Here is a 19,551-nt window from a genome sequence, read left to right as displayed (position 1 = left end):
CCAGGTTCTCTATGCACATGGCGACTATCTACTACTTGTTTCAAGGTTTGGTCGAGGATGGCTGTGTTCTCTCGCCCCTGGGTTTGTTTAAACTTTAGTCACATGTGGGCAGAGTTACTTCAGACGGTTGCTTGCCAGGCTTCATTACCAGTAGTAGGTCTGCCTGGATGGAGTTTTTGATGGAGTATACTCTAGGGTCTTATGCTACATGCTGCACGATGACATCCCTGTCTCTCCTTGAAGACTTTGACCAGTCGTTTGAATTAGATATTTCGGTGCCTCAGGCCATAACGTGACCGGCTCCGTCAAATTCAACATCGCACAATCTTATAAAATGTCCCTGTCAGCATCGACTTGGATAGTTTAGTCTCCCATGTCTGCACCCGTACATTGTATCCCGTCAGAGGTACACAGCCCAGATGCCATGACACGGACTGTTCTAAGTATACGTTAGAATCGTTGGCTTATCACAGGAGGGAAATCCGGTTCATGCACCTCATGCTTACATGGCGTTGTGCAGATGGATGGCATGCACACTTTCGGGAACCTGGAGACACGTCGGAGTCTCAGTGAGACAGTTGAAGCATTGATGGCGGTGTATGTTGTGATAGCTAGTCGCTGTGAAGCCATGCCAAAGTACCGAGCTTTCAGCTAGACCGCATTCTGGTAAGGTGAACGCTATTTTGGCCTGCCGCACCTCTGTCCAGGCTCGAAAAGTGCGGGCAGCGGATACTTGGTATTCGAGAGATTTCAAATATTCTTTATTAGTCGCTTCCGAATGGTGGAAGATCAACCACGGTCGGTGATAGTCGTGGTTGCGCAAGTTGACGGACTACTATATATTTTCATATGCATCCGAGGAATGTAACTGAGCATCGGTCTTTACCAGGCCTTAACAACCTTCCACATCCTCATGAAGGCTTGATTGCACTACCATGCAAATACACCCAACCTCGGCAGATCTCACCGAGGAGTGCACAGCTGGGAAGTACCCAGACATAAAATCAGGAAGCGTAGGGTCCTACTCCAATGAACTCGCAACTACTTTGAAGTCCATCACATGGTCTCGCGTGGAAGCTCATTACCAGTGACCAGGGACATGAAGCGCACGTATCCCTCCGCTTTTTCTCCAGTCTCCAGGCCCTCCTCGCATCTTTCCCGTAGCCTCCTCACCCTTCCCACTCCCCGGTTGAAGCCCTTCTCACGGGTCCACGGTCCATTATGACGGTGCGGCCCTTTGCCTCTCCCGTGATATCGACCCCGACCTCCAAAGCGTTGTGTCTCCACCCATGCATCTTCCAAAGTAGTCTTGTAGATATCGTACAGCTCCTCACGAAGCGAAGGGAACCGATCGAGTAGATCTTTGAGTTCGGTTGAGCTTCCTAAGGCTTTAATATCGAGGCCATTCTGAGCTTTAGGTGTTATCTCGCTGGCCGCATGCTCATTCGATTCGCCGGGAGGCTGTTGGATGTCGACCGTTGGACCGGTCGGTTTTGGCGATGGTGCTTTAGGTGCGCAGTAGATTTTATGGGACTGGGTGCAAGCCAGAGAGCAACTAGGAGGGTGACAATTAGCACGGGTATGTTCCTCCCTTCTCAAAAGAAAAGGCTTAGAGCACAATCATACCTCATAAGCCCACATGTTGGGCATCGGTACTTCGAAGGCTCCGAGACGCAAACCTCGCAAGTGCCGGGCATTTTATCGCCAGCGTCCCATCCAAACCTTGTGCCAACTGCGCGACGATCAAGCTCTGTAGAACATTGTCTTGCTTCGGCCGGTCGCAAGGGTCGTATGAAGCGAGCGCGTTGGCGTGTGGACTAAGGATAGTTACCTTGTGTTCTGCAAAATTCAAGGCTTCTGCGAAAGAAAAGTGACGATAAAAGAATGACTGCCGATAAGGAACTGTCAGGGACGATCGTCTAGCGGACCGAAAAGAAACAAACTCAGCCCAATGGGGGCTCACGTGAAGTGGCGCGGTCCATGACGACAATCGATCTCCATCCTCTCAAGATATCTACTACGTATTAGTGCCTGGAATATCTACAAGTGCCTCGCTATTTCCCCTCCCGTCAATAAATTGTCATACGATTTACTGATGCGGGCTTGACAATGCCACGAATGTCCGAATGATAGTCATCTCTCTACAGCGGTCCTTCTAGTGCAGTGTGCCGGCCCCAAATCTTATCAGCTGTGGCAGACGGCTTGTGGGACAACTTGATCGGCTATGGGAGGTATTCCCTTCCGATCAACCGGATGCAATACGTGCCGGCGACGAAAAGTCAAGGTAAGGCCTATCTTACAAGGCCTGAACAGCCTTGGTTGCCCTCGGATACGGAGCATGAATAGTCATCTAAAATGTGCCCCTTGTGTAGTGCGATGAGGCAAAGCCGGAATGCAATCGATGCATCAAGAACGGCCATGTCTGCACCGGCTATGAACGAAAAAGGGTCTTCATCCACAAATCGTCCGAGGCCATAGAGGAGGGAGAACTGAAGCTCGTCCGTCGCCCGCAGTCGACTTCCGGGAAGATTCCCGACCGTCAATTAACGCGAGTGGAGCCAGGCTTTCCCCGATTAAATAACAATGCGGAGGTCCGATCACAGCTGCTCGCCTCCTTTGTGGGGGGCTTTCTCCCTTCGTCACGGCATTTGCAAGATGGAAAAGATACAAATATTCTTAAAACGCTCCCCGAACTTTGTGGGAATAGTCCTTTGCTGGACAGAGCGCTTCTGTCGCTCTCTTCCGCTTTTCTTGCGAAACAGCACAAGGACGATCGGTTACTTGGGTATAGTACGAAGCTCTATAACAATTCGATGGAGATCATGCATGGCAAGATCAAATCTGGCAAAGGCCTAGGCCAAGATGTGCTATACACAACAGTTGTTTTTCAATTATATGAAGTCAGTGTCACCATTCTCATCACCTCACGCTTTTTCTTCGCGGCTGGCCTAACATTCCACAAAGTTGATCCACTCTTCCCCCCCCGGGATTTATGGCTTGGATAGCACATGTGCAAGGCAGTAACGCAATCATTAAGCAGTGCAGTGTTAATAAAAAAGGAACTATTGCCGAGAAGTTGTTTCACCGTCAACTTAAATTTGTCACTGTCAGTCTCCTTGGCTTCGGATTGATCAACCAGCTGATCCTCGTAACGACTGAGTCTTGCTGACTTTGAACCGCCCAGTTATGTGATGCCGTGGGGAGACGCAAGGCCGCCACCCTCTATGAAGTTCTGACTACACAAGAACGCTTATCGCAGGGCTCAACGGATCTTGAGCCAATTGATGAACTGATGGACCTCTTGGCCGAGTGCTCCGCTCTCATAGAACAAGTAGACACTTTCATCGAGCAACTGCCTGCCAGCCCTGATGGTGATAAGAATCACGGCGAGAAGTTACTGGGTTCTTGCTTATCGCTAGAAGAAAGACTACACCAGGCATGCCTCAAGATGCAGGAGAAACTGGGGGCGCCGTCGACTCTCACCCATGACGTGCCCTTGCGAGAAGACTTGAGAGCACACCTTGCCACCTCTTTATTCCCCGATCCCTTCCAATTCGTCTCCCTGGCCTGCGCCGAATCGCACCTCATTTATTGGGCCACCTTGATAATACTGTACCCGCTAGTTGATGAGCTTCTCGACGTCCTTGGCTATCGCAGAAATGACGTTACACCCTCGCAGTCCTGTGCCATTCATCCTCAGGCGATTGAACAAAGACCCTTGGGCGTGGATGTGGCAACAGATTTCACAGCGCTGGCGGAGCATTATGCAGACGAGGTCTGCCGATCCGTTATGTACTGTACACAGTCTGACATGAATACCCTGGGCGCGCAACACCTGCTTGCTCCTTTCAGCCAATGCGCGCAGTTCTTTCAGGTCCATGAACTGGCGCAAAAATACAGGTGGTGTCAGGGGGTGTTTGTGCTTCTTGACTCGCTAGGTCTGGGAATAGCTCCGTTGCTGAAGGACATGGTTTGGCCACAATACCGTTCCGCTCGACTACGTAGGTCTTTGTCATCCGTGGGAAAAGTCCCATGATGAGATTTGGCCTGTTCAACGTGCTTCCCGTGCCAAGGTGGCAGGTCGCAGTTGGACGTGTCGGACGCACGCTTGGAAGCACGGGATTAAATTACCAAGATATCATAGACGGCTATCAGCCATCTAGCAACATGGTCTTAACCTAGGATCACCAACCGACTTGTTGGGCTGGATTATAACTAGGAACAGAGCAAGTCAGTCGATGTGAGTAGCAGCAGTTTATTGTTTGCGGGACGAGACACCGAGCCGCTAGCGACACATCACCACTTGTCCTGCTCTGCGCCTTGTACTAGATGCATTGAAGCATGTCCAAGGCCTTAATGCTCCCGAGCCAGGAAATTTCAGGAAAGGCCGGGCTAACCGCGATACTGGGTTCACCAGGTAGCAGGCCCAAGCTGTGGCCTGTTGCACAACACTGGTATAACCGAAGCGGAACTCGGCTGAGAGGCAATTATGTTACACCCATAAAATATAGTGCTTAGTACCACGGGCATGTATGCCTACCAGTCAGATAGTCCACATTTCACTGTACGAGTAACAAGTAGACCAATTGAGAAGAATTGAATGCCGAACAATTTCTGGGGCAGCGATGTCAAACTGCCGGCAGTTGATTGGTGGAGCCTGCCCTTCATTTGTCAGCACTCACTTTTGGGGGCATCACGTGCTTTCTCATTGCGTCAGAGGGAATCGAGTTTCCCATCGGCATTTCTGGTCGCTTTTCTTCTGACCAGGAACGAGTCTGATATCTGCCACTCCCCTCTCTTATCATCACAGCGCCGATATGTCTGTCAGCTCAGCGTCTGGAAACATGCTTAGGCGCACTCTCTTCAGCGTCAGATTGACAACGCAGCAACTGAATGCTGCGGAGTGCTCCTCCCGGATCGCCAAACCCGCGGTGTTCGGATCATACAGGAATGTCCACCGTTCGGCACGTTTGCCTGCTATCACCGCCTCAGAGGCTCGTCGCCGGCCGACCTTGAAGCCTCACCAGCACTCGCTTGTGCAGGCTCGCGTGAATGGACCATCGCCGTCCAGCAAGCGCACGATATTCATTCAGACGGAAAACACCCCGAACCCTGATGTAAGACTCCCCGTGGCACACCAGCACGAAGATCCCAACGAAAGAACAAGCATCTGACCCTTGTATGCGGAACTCAACAGGCATTGAAGTTCATCCCTAACCACCGTGTCCTCCCCGAAAATTTCCCGACCACCTTCCTCGAATACCTGTCTCCCCGCTCTACCCTCGCTCCTCCGCACCCCTCTCCCTTGGCAGCAAGCCTGCTCAACGTTGACGGTGTTACCTCTGTATTTTACGGGCCTGACTTCATCACCGTAACTAAGGCGACCGACTCCAACTGGGCGCACATCAAGCCCGAAATCTTCAGTCTCATCACTCAAGCCGTGACATCGGGCGAGGCGATCGTGAACACCGTTGCCAAGACTGGTGAGAGTGGCCAGGAAGGTGGCGAGTCGGAGTCCCTGGCCTACGAGGAAGAAGAAGATGAGGTGATCGGCATGATCAAGGAGCTTTTGGACACAAGGATTCGGCCCGCCATCCAGGAAGACGGTGGCGACATTGAGTTCCGCGGCTTTGAGAACGGCATTGTCTTGTTGAAGCTGCGCGGTGCTTGCCGGACCTGCGATTCGAGCACCGTGACGCTGCGTAACGGTATTGAGTCTATGCTTATGCATTATGTGAGTATCACACTACCTGCATGCATCTTGACAATAAAGTTTGACTAATTGTGTGTTTTTAACCTACAGATCGAAGAAGTCCAAGGAGTCGAGCAAGTGCTAGACCAAGAAGAGGAGATTTCGATGCACGAGTTCGCCAAGTTCGAGGAAAAGCTGCGCCAGCAAAAGGGCGCTGCCGCTACTGCCTCGACGGGCGGCAAGGGAACATTGGATTCGGCACCTTGAACACCCTCCTACTTCGCCTCTTATACATAATTACTTATATTTCACGTGTATTGTACTTTGGACGTCAGATATACTACCATCTGGATTACGGTCTATAGAAAGCTTTGCCAGACAATGCTCAATCTCCTCTCTATCAGTATAACCACTTAATAATGCGCATCCGTAGTGCTCCCACATCAGACACAATATGGACCTTAGCATGCCCAGAATCGAGGTATTCCAGTATTGCATACAATCCACTGAATAAACCCACCAACTCGGATACCTTCCTCCTACCCTAAAACCTCCGAGAAAGCAGGGAAATGTCTCAACCGAGCCGAGGATGTCACATTCACACACACACAAACAACACTACCAACTACCGAAATCCATTCTGTATCTGTGCGTAGCATAACCCACAGTACTAATTCGTGTGTGCGTGCGCGCGAGCGAGCGACAAACCTAACCAACCAACCAACCAGACTACTGCTAAGCTAAGTACATAAGTGCAACACTAACAGTGGACTGGACTGGCTCTTAGCAGCGGCAGCGATCATCGGGTCGGGGAGATCGGGAAATGGAGAACAGAACATTAGCTTCAACTTGAATGGTTCGGGCCTGTTTAGTCTATTCAGACTAATTGGTGCTTCGGTTCAATGGTAGACTGCATTGATGTTGGAGTAGATCAAGCTAGTACCTATCTTCGAATAATATTATTGACATGGAGTAGATACTAGGAATGAGGTGTCGGGCTGCTATGTAGCATCTCTACTTAGAAGATTTATGAGAGGTTGAGAAGGTTGGCTAGTAAGTACTACAGCTTCTGTGCTGTGTATCTGGTTTGGTTGGTAAGGGTAAGGGGGTACTAGTTTAGTATGAATGAGACGGTATAATGTACTTTAGAAGGTGGGAATGTCTAAGTGATACAATACAATCCAGTAGAAGGAAAGCTTGACACTTGATAAAGACTCAGCAAGCTTTCATATCAAGGTACGTTTGGCAAATTGTATACAATATACCCTTGATATACTGTCACCAACGGTGGCTAATTTCATTCTTCGGTCGAGTACAGTCGGCTATAACCTGCTCACAACTCTTCTTGTTATGCTAGAGCAGATTGTCTAAGCTTGATTAATGCGTATATTTCCTCCGAGAATATTGAAGTTGTGCTATATCCCGAAATCATCGACTTCGGTCCGAACTGCGTCATAGATGTATAACATGTTTGAAAGCACGCTTTGACATCTAGGTATAATGCTGGCTAAGCATACTAGGCTCCAATGATCTCGGGACGGCTTGGTGGAGAGGATTGATGGAGAGGATTGATGGTCTGACAGGTCTTGTGGTACCGACAAACTTTCTGAAACGGATGAATGTATTGCATATAGGGATCAGTCAAGTCTCAATGTATGATATTAAGTGAGAAAACATCTGCAAGAAAGGGCGGGAATCGCAGGATAACACTACTAGTAACTACCATTGTGCTCAACTAGAAAAAGAGCAGGAAGAAACAGACAATTAGATGAGGCTATATGGAGTAGTATGAGGTGCGGAATGTATGCCATGGTGAGTGGGATTAGAGCGTCGGCAAGAAAATGAAACCAGGAGATAACAAACTCGGACAAAAAAGAGCAGATCAACGCTCCCCAGAACGAGATGAAGTACAGGGAAGATGTTGTGCTGAAAGGCGATCCCTCAGCGGCAGGGGAGCAACCGAACGAGGGGATACGAATCGATACAAATCACCTGATACTATGAACATGAATAAGCCATGATGCTTACTGTCTGTACCCCAGCTATCTTCCCTCCCCCCTACTAATCAGCACAAGATGTGTATGCAAGGTGGTTCATCTGCTTCGGATCCTATAGATGATGCCACGCAGTCAACCAGACATCTCATGACGGCTGCATCCACAGCCCACGCAAACATAGCACTGCAGGACGTACAAACATGGAAGAAGATTAGATCGGCACTCATCGGCGAAAGACTTCGGACAATATGTCCACCGGGTCAGCAAACCGAACTGGAATGGGCTGGACTTGCTCTAGGCTCTTCGATAACCCTGGATAAGAAGAGCTGTCAGGGTCAGACTCTCGACACGATGCAACCTTAATCAAGACATCTTCCTAGTACGTTAAGAATAATATGACATTCATGACAAGTCCGGGGTCAGCCAGAGGATCCATCCCTCCGGGGTAATAAACCATAGTAGGAAACATGTCCAGCTTGCACACAAGAAAGGCGAATATATTATTGTGTTCTGCTCTTCGGAACCGAGATACGAAGAGCCACGCATCGGTGCCACACCTAGTGGTGGGGTAATGGGGGGTTGTTAGTGAACTCCGCTGTGGCTGTAGCCCAATCGGACATGCAGACAAGTCAGATGAGGATATCCCCGAGTCCCGCTAATCATGTTGGTCCCTGTAGCGCAAGTCTAGAGTGATCCGTGGGCCCGGGGTTCAAGCCTCATCGCTTACGAGAAGGGCCGAGGGAAGGGGGCCTATGATTAATGGAGACCGGACCCGGATCTCGTTCCTTGGGAGTGTCGTATCTTGCGAGGTCCAAGAGTAATTTACGATTAGACATTCCATGAGCGGAATCGCGCAGATTCCGAGTAGTCTTCTGCATATCGGTGTGTATGTGTGTGTGTATGTGTGTGTGTATGTGTGTGTGTGGGAAGAAAGTTCAGCAGGCAGGGAGGGGGGGAGAGAATTGACAATAACAACAATAGCAGAAAATGGCAGGGCAGCAGAAGAGACAGACGGGGTTGGCTGGCAACCGAACGCGGGAAAGCTCTCTCCGCAATTTCCAACGGAGACGATCCTGCAAAAGGAATGGACTCCATGCGAGGATGAGGCATTGATTGGATCGCCATCCCTTGCCTCCCAGTTAGTTCAGTTCTTCCCCCGCAGTCAGGTGCATGGCCTCTTATTCCCTTATATTGTAATGGAGGGGGAGGAAGAAGAGGAAGAGGAAGAGGAGGGGAGAAGACAAGGGAACTGTTCCCATTCGAGTATCTAGGGGAGGAGAAAAACGAAGAAGGGAGAGGATAATCAGACTAGGCTACTACTAGTCAGGGAAAAGTAAGACGAGATGAAGGTGCATTTGCTGCAAGACCAATGTATAGAGGGTCATCATTACCCTTTTGCCCATCGATCAGGTTCAAGGTACATGCAGCATCCGGGAGGGGAAGAGAGAAGGAGCAGCGAACTAAGGTTGAGGGTGAACGCGTTGATTCGCGTTGGTTTGGACCCGCGGCCAGGATTGCCGTGTAACCTAACGCCAGTATGACGTTGACGAATTCCCAGTGCGGAATGACACAAAGAAAGTAACTGAAAAATCCATCCATGCATGAAAGAAAAGAAAAAGATACTTTGGCGTGAGAAACTGTGCCAAGGGGGAAGAGAGAATTATTATTATGGAATGGAAATTAGGTGTATGTGGTATATTCTGTGTAGTCAGTGTCTCTTGAATACTTTTCGGACAATATTTTTTTTTATCAATTTTGCTTTTCATTAGATTTATTATTTTTCTTTCTTTCTTTCTTTTTTTTTTTTTTTCCCTTTTCTCTTCTCAGCCTTTTCAATGCCCTCCCCCGCATGGATATACACACAGCAGTTAAGAAGTACAACCCGTCTGCTCTTCCCTGCCATTCGTGGCGGTTCGGCTGTTACTTTCGACCCTGAATAACCGTGTATTGTCGACTAAACATACTATCAGCATATAAACCCTGCCAATAATTTCCTCGTTGGCGGTCGCATGATGACCACCTAACCCTTGGAAAATGAGGGTTGGATTTCGGGGGTTTCATGGTGCACCGTTGTTTGGAACCGCTGCGGCCGTGAAATCCCTCCAATTCCCCTTCGGGATTCAACAGGGCTCAGGATAGCCCAACAGCCTGATCCTCCCCGTTCATCTTTCTGGGTTGCGCCCAAGCTCCTTCAGTGTTCCAGTCTTTTTCTCCTCCTCTCCCCAGCCTCCACAGCCCCATCGCGGGTTGGATCGGGCGATTCCTCAACAAGATTCTCCTCCCCCCAGGTCTTGAACCCGATAGGGTTTCAACGGCATTATAGCTATCTCGAGTAGTTGATCTGATTGAAGGAGAGCAGAAGTTTAGTCATCTTTGTACCTGCTCTGTAATTTAATTAATTCATAAGCTCTTATAGGCTAACAATCATCAGGGTAGTATCTAGTATTTAGTAGCTTCGTGGGAGAAGAAAATAGAAAGCCCCGCTTCAGGGTCAACGGGGAAAGAGGAGAAAAAAAAAGAGAAAAAGAAAAAGAAATGGACCAGGCCGCCAGTCGCAAATCCGGCGATGCTCAGAGGGCGACCGGGGCATTCTGTCTAGGCCAGTCAGAAAGCGCGGAGGATCTTCGACTTGACCTCCCAGAGGCCCGCCCGGCCCACTCACGGGCGTTCCATCAATAGCCGATGGGGTTCTTACTCTCCTCTTTTGCTGCTGGTCGCCTGCTGCCTGTCATACTCCTCCTGCTGCTGCTGCTGCTGTTGCTGCTGCTGCTACGGACGTTCATTCACTACAGTAAGAACCCCCCTTCCTCTTCTTTTCCCCCTCCGTCCCCATCTTTTTCTTTACTGGATTTATGATGTATTTATGATTTTTCTTTTCTTTTTCTCCTTTCTAAACTCTTCGGGTATAGTAGTCAGATTGTAAGTTGTGCAGAAGTGAGCCTGTTTAACCCGTCAATTCTCCCCGGATCTCTCTCTCTCTCTCGTCTTTTTTGTCCTGAAGCACTGGAGGATCCTTTCCCCATCTTGCGGCCTATGGTTCCGTACCGTATCTAGACTCACGTCGATTTTCTTACCCCGCCTTGGAGCGATACATTGATCGTATGCTCCAGGTACGTAGTCGCCCCCTTAGCCGTGGTTAGTGTGGATGGAGGTAAAAGGTACCGGGCCACAATCGTTCACTTGTACTTTACTCTTCACCACGGGCTCGAAGGTTGGCACTGCTGGTAAGGACCAGGATAAAAAGAACCACAACCACGACCACTTGCTCCTCTTTCCCTCCAGTCCCCCCCAAACTAAAACTAGCTCGGTCATAGCTCACCTTTCACAAACCCTCCAACCTTCAACTCGCGCCACTGCTGCTCGGTGCTCCGACCCGTGGCTCGCTGTTTTCTCCTCCTGGCTCGTCTGGTCCAGTGGCCTGAGGTCGACTTTGAACTAGTCCAGAGCTACCTCCCTTAGCTTGCATTAATATTATCCTCCTACGCAACTTACGACTGTACAACCTTGCCTTCTCCTCTTCTTCCCTTCTCCTACTACCACCGTGCTAATACTCGGTCCTGATCATCTCTTCTTCTCTCTTTCCCCTTCTCCTCTTCCCTTTCCCAGTCCACAAACTACTTCTACTTCTTCCCACTACTCTCTTCCCTGTTACTCGTTTGCCGCCTTTCTGTCTCTCTCCCTTGGCCCACTCTCGATAAGGCTTGCGATCACACCACACCCCATCCCCGGCTGAAGATCGTCATCGGTCAAGCAACGTTGCAGAAGCCACACTGCCACTCCTGTCTGTCTCTGCGACCTGCGCCGCTCTGCGATCCGCACACACACACGCACACACACATACTCTCTCACTCTTTCTTCGCACGCCCGCGTCCCCCCCAAATCCCCCTTCTTGCGCCGTGACAAGCTCCGCATTTAAAGGGGCCTAACTGTCAACCTAATTCGCTTTGGTCGGGTCGCAGAATAATTTCTGGCCTTCGACGGGCTCTCTCGCTCCCCTTGCTGCTGTGATCGTCGCTCGTCAGTCTCAAGATGCGCTGCTCTTGAGGAGATCTGCCCATAATTACTGGTGCCATCTTGTCTGCCAACGTTATCCGTCTATGGTCACGCTACCGTCTCCCCATCCCGCGCACCCATTGATCCCTTTCATCGCGACTCGACATACAGTGAGGTCATAGGTCTTTTCGAGCGACATACCGCAGATAACCCCTCCGAATCACCACCACCACCACCATCACCGAAAAACAAATAAAAAAAAGTTATAACAGCAAACGGAAAGAACAAACATATTTTTTCTGTTGGTCTGGTGGAATTGCCCTCTAGGCCCGCCTTGATTCCTTCGCCTTTCGACTGGTCGCAAAGCGCCACTTTACACAATACCTTCTTTGATTAGACAGAAGCCTGGTCGCTTCGCCTGGAGAACAATCTCCAGCTACAACTGGGACGGATTTTACGATCGGGTCGATTGCTTGTGTTTTATGTTGGATAGATGGTACAAAAAGTTGCGTTTTATTCTCTGTTAGATTGGTAAGTCAATCGTCATGCTACGTACCTAATATCGCTCGTCCGGGGATATTTTGCTGACCACATGGGGAGGCGCAAACAGACGCGAACACGATTTTCTGCGAATTCTACTTGTCTGGGACGATCGGCGATACCCAAATTTCTATACTAGTTCCGGGTTTGACCTGAATTTGTACTTCTTCACAAGGTACGTATATTTCTCAAGTGTCTATTGTGTGGTTTGCGTTGTGGTCGTGGTCCGTGGCCTAGCCTTCCCCGCAATTTCCCCGGAGAGCTATGCTGTGTGGTCCCTCGAACGTTTTATTCGTCGCCGCTGCCTTTCAGCAGCAAGCAGACGACACGCAGCTCTTGGTTCATCCGAAAGGAGTACGGACGAGCGGGCAGTTGTGTGCTTTTTCCAGCCTCAGGTACAGTGGCTCCTCTATGAGATTTGCCCCCGGAAAGTTTCTGAACCAGGGCAGCCCCTGGAATCTGGGCATGAAAATAGTAAGATCTCGTTGAGCGCATGTGAAACGGGATTCTACTGGGCTTTTCTGGGCTTTGATCATATGATCCGCAGGATGCTCAAGAGGCTGGCGTTTTCCAGGCCCATGGGTGGTTGCCCGTCTCGCCACCCACAGCTGCTCCCCCCTCCCCCCAAAATTACTCAGCATACACGAGCTACAGCTGGGCCTGTTAGGCTTCTTTAATAACTCTTATTTCCTTTTGCTCGGCGAATCCCGTTCTCCGGTTGAAATTTCCTCGTCCCTCTTGCACTTTGACTTTCATCTTTCTCCCTCCAGCGTTGGAGTGTCCCAGCTCTTGTGTATCTGCCTCATCGAGCATCAGCCTGGGCTAACTTATCATGCCGCAAGCAATAGCTTATATCTCCAGGAGCTCTTATTTCAAACGAAATAAATTCCTCCAGACACGGTGGTTTCTGAATTACTTTTAGAGTGTTTTTACCTCGTTGCTTTTTCGCCCACTCGATTCGAATCGAAGGTAACCACTCCTCTTGGCTTTGTTAATTTGCCATGCGGTACTTACCGGCTTCTAGTGAATACCCCGGACTCTTCATTGTATCTGAAGAGGCCAAGCGTTCGTTACACGGATCGAGTCATTCACGATCCGGTATCTGACGTCAGTCGTATCTGTAAGTGAGCCCCAACAAATGACTATATCTTCATCTTATCTCTTTCATTCCGCTCTTCTCTCCGTCTTGCGACGTCCACTTCCCCGCTTTCAAGCACTTCATCAACACATTCATCTCAGCTCAGCTCCTGTTAAGTCTTTCTCACTCGAGAATTACTGACACTTTCATGGCCAGTCTACTTCGCGCCTTGCTATACGCCGTCTTCCAATTCGTATTACAGACATCATGGCTGCGCCAGCCGGCAAATCTACTGCGCAGGCGACCAAGCCTGTGACTTCGTCGACTCCGACCAGTAACGTGTCCGCCAGGCTTGAGAAAACTCACCCTGGCGTTCGCCGGTCCACCCCTGACTCTGAGGCTTTGGCTTCCTCTGATGACGATGGAGACCATTCACAGCAGGTGGCAACCTCTACGACCATGCCAGCACCCAAGCCTGCTCGCCGCACGTCATGGCTAAATGAAGTGCCAGCTACCGCGACCAGAAAGGCATCATTGACCACTAGTGGTCCCTTGTCCGCAGGCGCCTCTAACCCAAGCAGTCCTGCTACCGACCAATCTGGATGGCCGAACACGAGCCCCGGTATTGGTAACTCTATTCCCTGGAATCACGTAGGGAACAGTTCCTTTCCCTGGGCTGCTGGTATCTGGAATACCGAGTCTCGGAAGGAGCCTCCGCCACGGCTTGCGGAGATCGTCCCATCCCCGACCATGTCCAATCCTTCTACTGCGAGCAATTACTTTACGGAAGAAATACTGAGCCCTACGACTCGTACGACCGCTGGCGACTCGGCCATCCCGTTCTCAATTCCTCTGCATCCGACTCCAAAAACCTATCGGTCGCAGTCATACTCGGTAGGTCAGTTGGATCCTGAGTTCCTGAGCTTCATGGCGAACAAGTCCTCAAAGCCATACTCTGGCGGCCGTCCTCGTAACGGCAACCAATTCTCCGCCTTACAGCATCGGTCGTCGCGGCCTAGCCTTCTCGGTGAGCTGGGTCATGACCCCGCTACTCTTGGACGTGTGCGCGAGGACGATGACGATGACGCTGGCAGCCCGGATGGTTCGGACGGTAGCTTTAGCAACTATGCAGCCAACCAAGCCCGAACCATCGAACAACTTTCGAGGGAAAATGCTCTCCTACGCCAAGCAGCAGGGCAGATGGACAACTCAATGAGAGATCGTACCATGTCGTCTGCGTCCGCAGCTAGCGGATATGCCATCGGAAGTGGCATCCATAATTTGCACCGTATTCGCGGCAGTGTCCCCGAGGAGACCGACCTGGCGGTAGAAGATCTTGACGAGGTTGGCGATATCCCTGGTTACAATAACATTCATAGTAGCGGTCGGAGAAGACTCTCTGAGCATTCAGCGAACCTCGAGAAGCAGCTCCCTCCTTACACGTCGTACCAGAATCGTACCCTGGAAAACGTCCGCAAGGCTCATTGGCAAACCTCTCTTGACTTTGGTAGCATTGCGGATATCCCTCAGAGTCGGCGCCACTCCTTTGCGGACATTCCTATGCGACACGCTTCTGTCTCAGGGGAATCCCAGGCAGCCGCCAGTACTAGAGCTGGAATGGGTGATAGAGAAGAGGATTATACGAACATTGTTGACGGCCCTCTTTCAAATGTTCAAGGCCAGAATCGTGAGTATCCTCGTTTTCATGTGGCCCCTCGTCCCGAGGAACATGAAATGGAGACGGAGTATTTACGAGCTCGTCGATTTGCAGAAGCCTATTTTGCTCGCGACCCAGTTCTCCGCGCCGCCGACGGCCCCGCTTCCATGGCCACGTCCCTCCACCAAGCATACACGATGCCGAACGCCTACGGCCGCCACCAGCCTGGCCTCGCGCATTCGCACCAGAACCAGCTCCTGTATATCGTCACGTTCAAATGCCATCGGGCGGATGTCTTCTATATCCAGGAAGATACCGGTCTTCAGGTGAAACCCGGTGATCTCGTCATCGTCGAAGCGGACCGCGGTACGGATCTTGGCACTATACAGCACGCTAACGTATCTATGCAAAGAGCCCGGGAGCTGAAACAGCAGTATGCCGAGGAACATTACAAGTGCTTGATGATGTTCTCTAGACAGGGCCAGAATGGGGCCGCGAACGTGGTCAATGCTCCTAGTGGTGTACCCGGCTTGAATAACAGAAGCGCCATTGGTGGCATGGGTCCACATGGTCCGCATGGGATGCAGGACTCTGCTGCCGACATCAAGCCTAAATTGATCAAGAGGCTTGCCCAAAATCATGAAATCTTAACTCTACGTGAAAAGGAAGGAAATGAAGCGAAGGCGAAGCGAGTTTGCCAGCAGAAGGTTACCGAGCATCGACTGAATATGGAAATTCTCGATGCCGAATTCCAAATGTGAGTTCAAATGTAACGTTCGGCGCACTCATTCACCTGCTAACAAGACCTTTTCAACTAGGGACTGGAAGAAGCTCACCTTCTACTACTTTGCGGATTCCTACATCAATTTCAATTCGCTTGTTACTGATCTTTTCAAGATCTATAAGACCCGGATTTGGATGTCTGCTATCAATCCAGCTTCGTTTGTCACGCCTCCCAGCGCTGGCTTGTCGGCCCCAAACCCTCTAGCTTATAATCACGACGCACAAGCGGATCGCCCACTTGACGGCAGAATCTACGGTCATCCTCGTGACGCCATGGGCACGGGACGAGACATCGGCGCCAACCAGATGGGAATGTTGCGCAATGCCTATGTCGACTCGTATCAGCCGTTCAGCCAAGCCTCTCGCCAACCAGAGCTAGGTGGACTCGCTTCTGTGGATCCCTTTACTCCCTATTCGGCGAACAATTATGGCTCTCTGGATTCGGGATACGTTGATTACGGCGCAGGGACGGGCGCAAGCTCCGGACCATCCCGTCTACATGCTGCCCCGAGCGAATGGATAAACAACCGTTTCCAGGGGTTGTCCCTGAATTCCTGAGGAATACCATGCGGTTTCTCTGTACAAATTGATGCAATACCGCTGTACATCGAAAGCAGCTTTTATTTCTTTTTATCCCCTATCATCTTCTTCCGCCGCCTATGCAAAACCCATTCTCCTGTCTTCCCAACCCCAAGAAGGGACCATCCGCTCCGCTTTCATGTATTCAGATTTCACATTTCCTACTGTTCTTCTCGTTGACTTCGCTCTTTTACACTATCACTACATCTCTCTTTTCTAATGTGTTTCTTACAAGAGATTAGAAATCATGTGCAACGGATCAAAAGGAAAGACTCATGACCTGTCGTTAGTGCTGATAATTAATCATAGACTTCAGCTTTGATGGTATGAAGGCTTAGGCATGTTCGTCTCGGGCTATGCTGCAAGCAATCAGATCATTACCAATTCAATGGATCGGTTTTTTTTTTAAATTGTCTCCTAATTGCTAAATGTATATTATGTTATTGCCGAATCGGCCCATATGTTCCATCTGCGTGATTTTGAAGTCTCCGTATATAGGCTTGTCGACATAGGATCAAGGCACCTTGCACTTTCACGTGGAGCATGTCTGTCAAACTCTCGTTGATCGATACCTGACGACAGTATCACTTCCGTCCGGTTTTGGACGGCGCAAGAGCCATATCTTCATAGCCTACAATGATTAGAAAAGATACATTTTTTTTTTCTTTTGCTCTTTTCAATCATTCTCTCCTCTACTTCTATGGACGATTAGATAAGTTGAATACATGGCCCTTGGTCTGATTACGTTGCTTGGGTTTAGCAAGGATGAGTTTTATTAGTTGTCGCCTTGTAGCCTTACGGTCGCAAAAAGCGTAGAAGGTAATTGCTAGTGCTGAAGAAGAAGGCGGTGTATATTAACACCTCAGGCATTCATGAGAGACACAGCGGAGGATTTCACTGGTTGGGGTGGGGGCTCGCCTAATTCTCTAGCGTCCCACACACAAGGTCGTTGAAGAGACTACTATCTTTGCTCCTCCAACTTTTCAGCTGTGACAACCGACGACAATCGACGACCTGCCACGCCGACAAGGTACGTTTTTTCGCGCCCCTTTCGTCGTGATTCCTGCTGCGATACAACGAATCGCTCTGCAGCCATCGAGAAACAAGAAAATTGAGCACCAGAGACTGATATTCCGATTTCCGTCCAGATGGGTGCCCTCAAGTACGTGGAAGAGATCCAGAAGAAGAAGCAGTCCGACGTGATTCGCTTCCTGCTGCGTGTCCGTTGCTGGGAGGTGAGAATTCCCCCCTATATTGCGATCACTTAACATCCCGCCGGGTGCTCGTGTAGTTTGCCATAGGATGCCCTTCTTGAAATGAGAAATGGTGTTACTGGGCGGCTCGAAACGAACTTTTTCTTTCGCCGGCGGATGGATGTGGCACAAACAGAGAGACTTGAGAGAAGCCTCATGTGTCTTGCTATACACTCGTTGAACTTTGCTGAGAGTGCATCAATATAGCTCCGTCAACTGAACGCTATCCACCGTGCTTCCCGCCCCTCTCGCCCCGACAAGGCTCGTCGTCTCGGCTACAAGGCCAAGCAGGGCTATGTTGTCTACCGTATCCGTGTGAGACGCGGTGGTCGTAAGAGACCCGCTCCTAAGGGTGCCACCTACGGTATGTACAATCTTCGTCTTTGAGGGATTGGAACCCAATCTAATTTGTTTGCGACTACAGGCAAGCCCACCAACATGGGTATCAACCAGCTCAAGTACCAGCGCGCTCTCCGTGCTACCGCTGAGGAGCGTGTTGGCCGTCGCTGCGCCAACCTGCGTGTCCTGAACTCCTACTGGATCAACCAGGACTCCACCTACAAGTACTTCGAGGTCATCCTCGTCGACCCCCAGCACAAGGCCATCCGCCGCGATGCTCGCATCAACTGGATCTGCAACGCTGTCCACAAGGTTCGTTATGAATGCCATTGGGGATTATATGTTCTCATTGATTACACGTTACTGACCGGGAATGTGTTTCATAGCACCGCGAGGCCCGTGGTCTTACCGCCACCGGCAAGAAGTCCCGTGGTATCAACAAGGGCCACCGCTACAACAACACCCGCTCTGGCCGCCGCCACACCTGGAAGCGCCAGAACACCCAGAGCTACTGGCGTTACCGTTAAATGTAGATGGGGTGTTTATGGGGGTTGTTGGTTATGGGAAAAAATTGATCCTGTGGATGTCACTATTTCGATCAAAACTCGCATCTACGGTGCCGTTCTGGAACTGCTGGGGTGCGAGCATAATGCAACAGATCTTCTGGATCGGATGTTAGCCAAAATACCTTTTTTTCACTTTTCTCGGTTCACCTGTATTGTTCACCTAACGAAGTATGACGACCTCTTTTACCTTGTTTCAGCAATCTGCAGGCACGTAGGGCGTAGCTAAGGGTATGAGGTGGATTGATGTAGACCGGTTTTTGCTTCTGCCGATCAGTGCCTGGTGCCTTGGCATGCGATTGAGTTGGAAGGGGACGGCGCTACGCTGTGACTGCACTATAGCCCTGTCTGGGAACCTGCCGGGGAGGGTTCACTGTGAGTGGTGATGTGATGATGTCTGTATTGCAGGACCTCCAAACCCACCTGGCAGGAAGAGTCTAAGACCCAAGTCGACCAGTGTCGCTGGTTGCAAGCCAGTAGGATGGAGCCCTGGGGAATAAAAATAGCAGCGTTGGCGTTTATTCCAAAGGCCAGTGAAACCCCGTTCGGCGCCCGACGTTGCCTTCGAAGCCCACACAATCTAAGGCCCGTGGTTCGTCCAGTCAGTCCGCGCCGGTTCTTGCTGGCCTCAGGCATCCAAGTCTCGTGCGCCCATCGCAGCTTGCGCATCCGCTGAGCTAAACTGGGTAACTTCCCCCCCCCCCTCAAAGGTGGGAGCCAAACCCACTTGCTTGCCAGGACTCATTTCTTGCTCCATCCCTCGTTTTCTGGCCTCCCTTGCCCTGACGTCTTTCCTTCTGATTCATCCCCTGTTCTACTTCTTTCCGCTTTTGTTCCAGGGGCGCTCTCCATTTCCTCATCCTCGACCAGCTCCACGTTACATCCCCCTCTCTCCTCACGTTACATACTACTACCACCGAAACTCCCCTCGATACCTTACTCATCAGTTGTTTCTACAATTAGCTACACGCTCTTTATTTCTTGTTTTCTGTTAAAACGAACTCGACTTAAGTAAACTTCCTTGCCACAATTTCTTTAGCTTTGCAACTTGCCTCGTGCCACTGACCGGGATTTACT

The 19,551-nt window shown here is 50.3% G+C and overlaps 6 protein-coding genes across 6 annotated transcripts; 5 read left to right on the top strand and 1 right to left on the bottom strand.

Annotated features, from left to right (window-relative positions):
- Nucleotides 1-1,056: 1,056 nt before the first annotated feature.
- On the bottom strand, nt 1,057-1,697 carry BDQ94DRAFT_170717 (zinc finger HIT domain-containing protein; the record flags this gene model as incomplete). Its single annotated transcript, XM_026771568.1, has 2 exons — nt 1,057-1,555; nt 1,627-1,697. The coding sequence occupies 2 exons, from the start codon at nt 1,695-1,697 to the stop codon at nt 1,057-1,059; spliced, it is 570 nt and encodes a 189-aa protein (XP_026626058.1).
- A 527-nt stretch (nt 1,698-2,224) lies between these two features.
- On the top strand, nt 2,225-4,036 carry BDQ94DRAFT_159729 (Zn(II)2Cys6 transcription factor domain-containing protein; the record flags this gene model as incomplete). The annotated part of the gene is made up of 4 exons (XM_026769113.1): nt 2,225-2,284; nt 2,373-2,904; nt 3,006-3,106; nt 3,185-4,036. The coding sequence occupies 4 exons, from the start codon at nt 2,225-2,227 to the stop codon at nt 4,034-4,036; spliced, it is 1,545 nt and encodes a 514-aa protein (XP_026626057.1).
- Nucleotides 4,037-4,768: 732 nt separating this feature from the next.
- Nucleotides 4,769-6,151, top strand: BDQ94DRAFT_144358 (NifU family protein). Its single transcript, XM_026766437.1, has 3 exons — nt 4,769-5,117; nt 5,198-5,734; nt 5,804-6,151. The coding sequence occupies exons 1-3, from the start codon at nt 4,818-4,820 to the stop codon at nt 5,957-5,959; spliced, it is 993 nt and encodes a 330-aa protein (XP_026626056.1). The 5' UTR covers nt 4,769-4,817; the 3' UTR covers nt 5,960-6,151.
- Nucleotides 6,152-10,689: 4,538 nt separating this feature from the next.
- Nucleotides 10,690-11,232, top strand: BDQ94DRAFT_36883 (uncharacterized protein). Its single transcript, XM_026775590.1, has one exon. The coding sequence runs from the start codon at nt 10,835-10,837 to the stop codon at nt 11,126-11,128; it is 294 nt and encodes a 97-aa protein (XP_026626055.1). The 5' UTR covers nt 10,690-10,834; the 3' UTR covers nt 11,129-11,232.
- Nucleotides 11,233-13,567: 2,335 nt separating this feature from the next.
- On the top strand, nt 13,568-16,298 carry BDQ94DRAFT_170714 (uncharacterized protein; the record flags this gene model as incomplete). The annotated part of the gene is made up of 2 exons (XM_026771567.1): nt 13,568-15,714; nt 15,776-16,298. 2 exons carry the CDS (start codon nt 13,568-13,570, stop codon nt 16,296-16,298), a joined length of 2,670 nt encoding a protein of 889 aa, XP_026626054.1.
- Nucleotides 16,299-17,258: 960 nt separating this feature from the next.
- BDQ94DRAFT_144349 (60S ribosomal protein eL15) lies at nt 17,259-18,966 on the top strand. Its single transcript, XM_026766436.1, has 5 exons — nt 17,259-17,349; nt 17,468-17,554; nt 17,780-17,936; nt 17,997-18,223; nt 18,298-18,966. The coding sequence occupies exons 2-5, from the start codon at nt 17,468-17,470 to the stop codon at nt 18,436-18,438; spliced, it is 612 nt and encodes a 203-aa protein (XP_026626053.1). The 5' UTR covers nt 17,259-17,349; the 3' UTR covers nt 18,439-18,966.
- The last annotated feature ends 585 nt before the right edge of the window (nt 18,967-19,551 follow it).

The sequence above is a fragment of the Aspergillus welwitschiae genome (assembly GCF_003344945.1).
Source record: "Aspergillus welwitschiae strain CBS 139.54b unplaced genomic scaffold BDQ94scaffold_17, whole genome shotgun sequence".
Classification (NCBI taxonomy): Eukaryota; Fungi; Ascomycota; class Eurotiomycetes; order Eurotiales; family Aspergillaceae; genus Aspergillus; species Aspergillus welwitschiae.
Note: the sequence above shows the minus strand (reverse complement) of the source record. Positions and strands in the feature narration are given on the sequence as shown.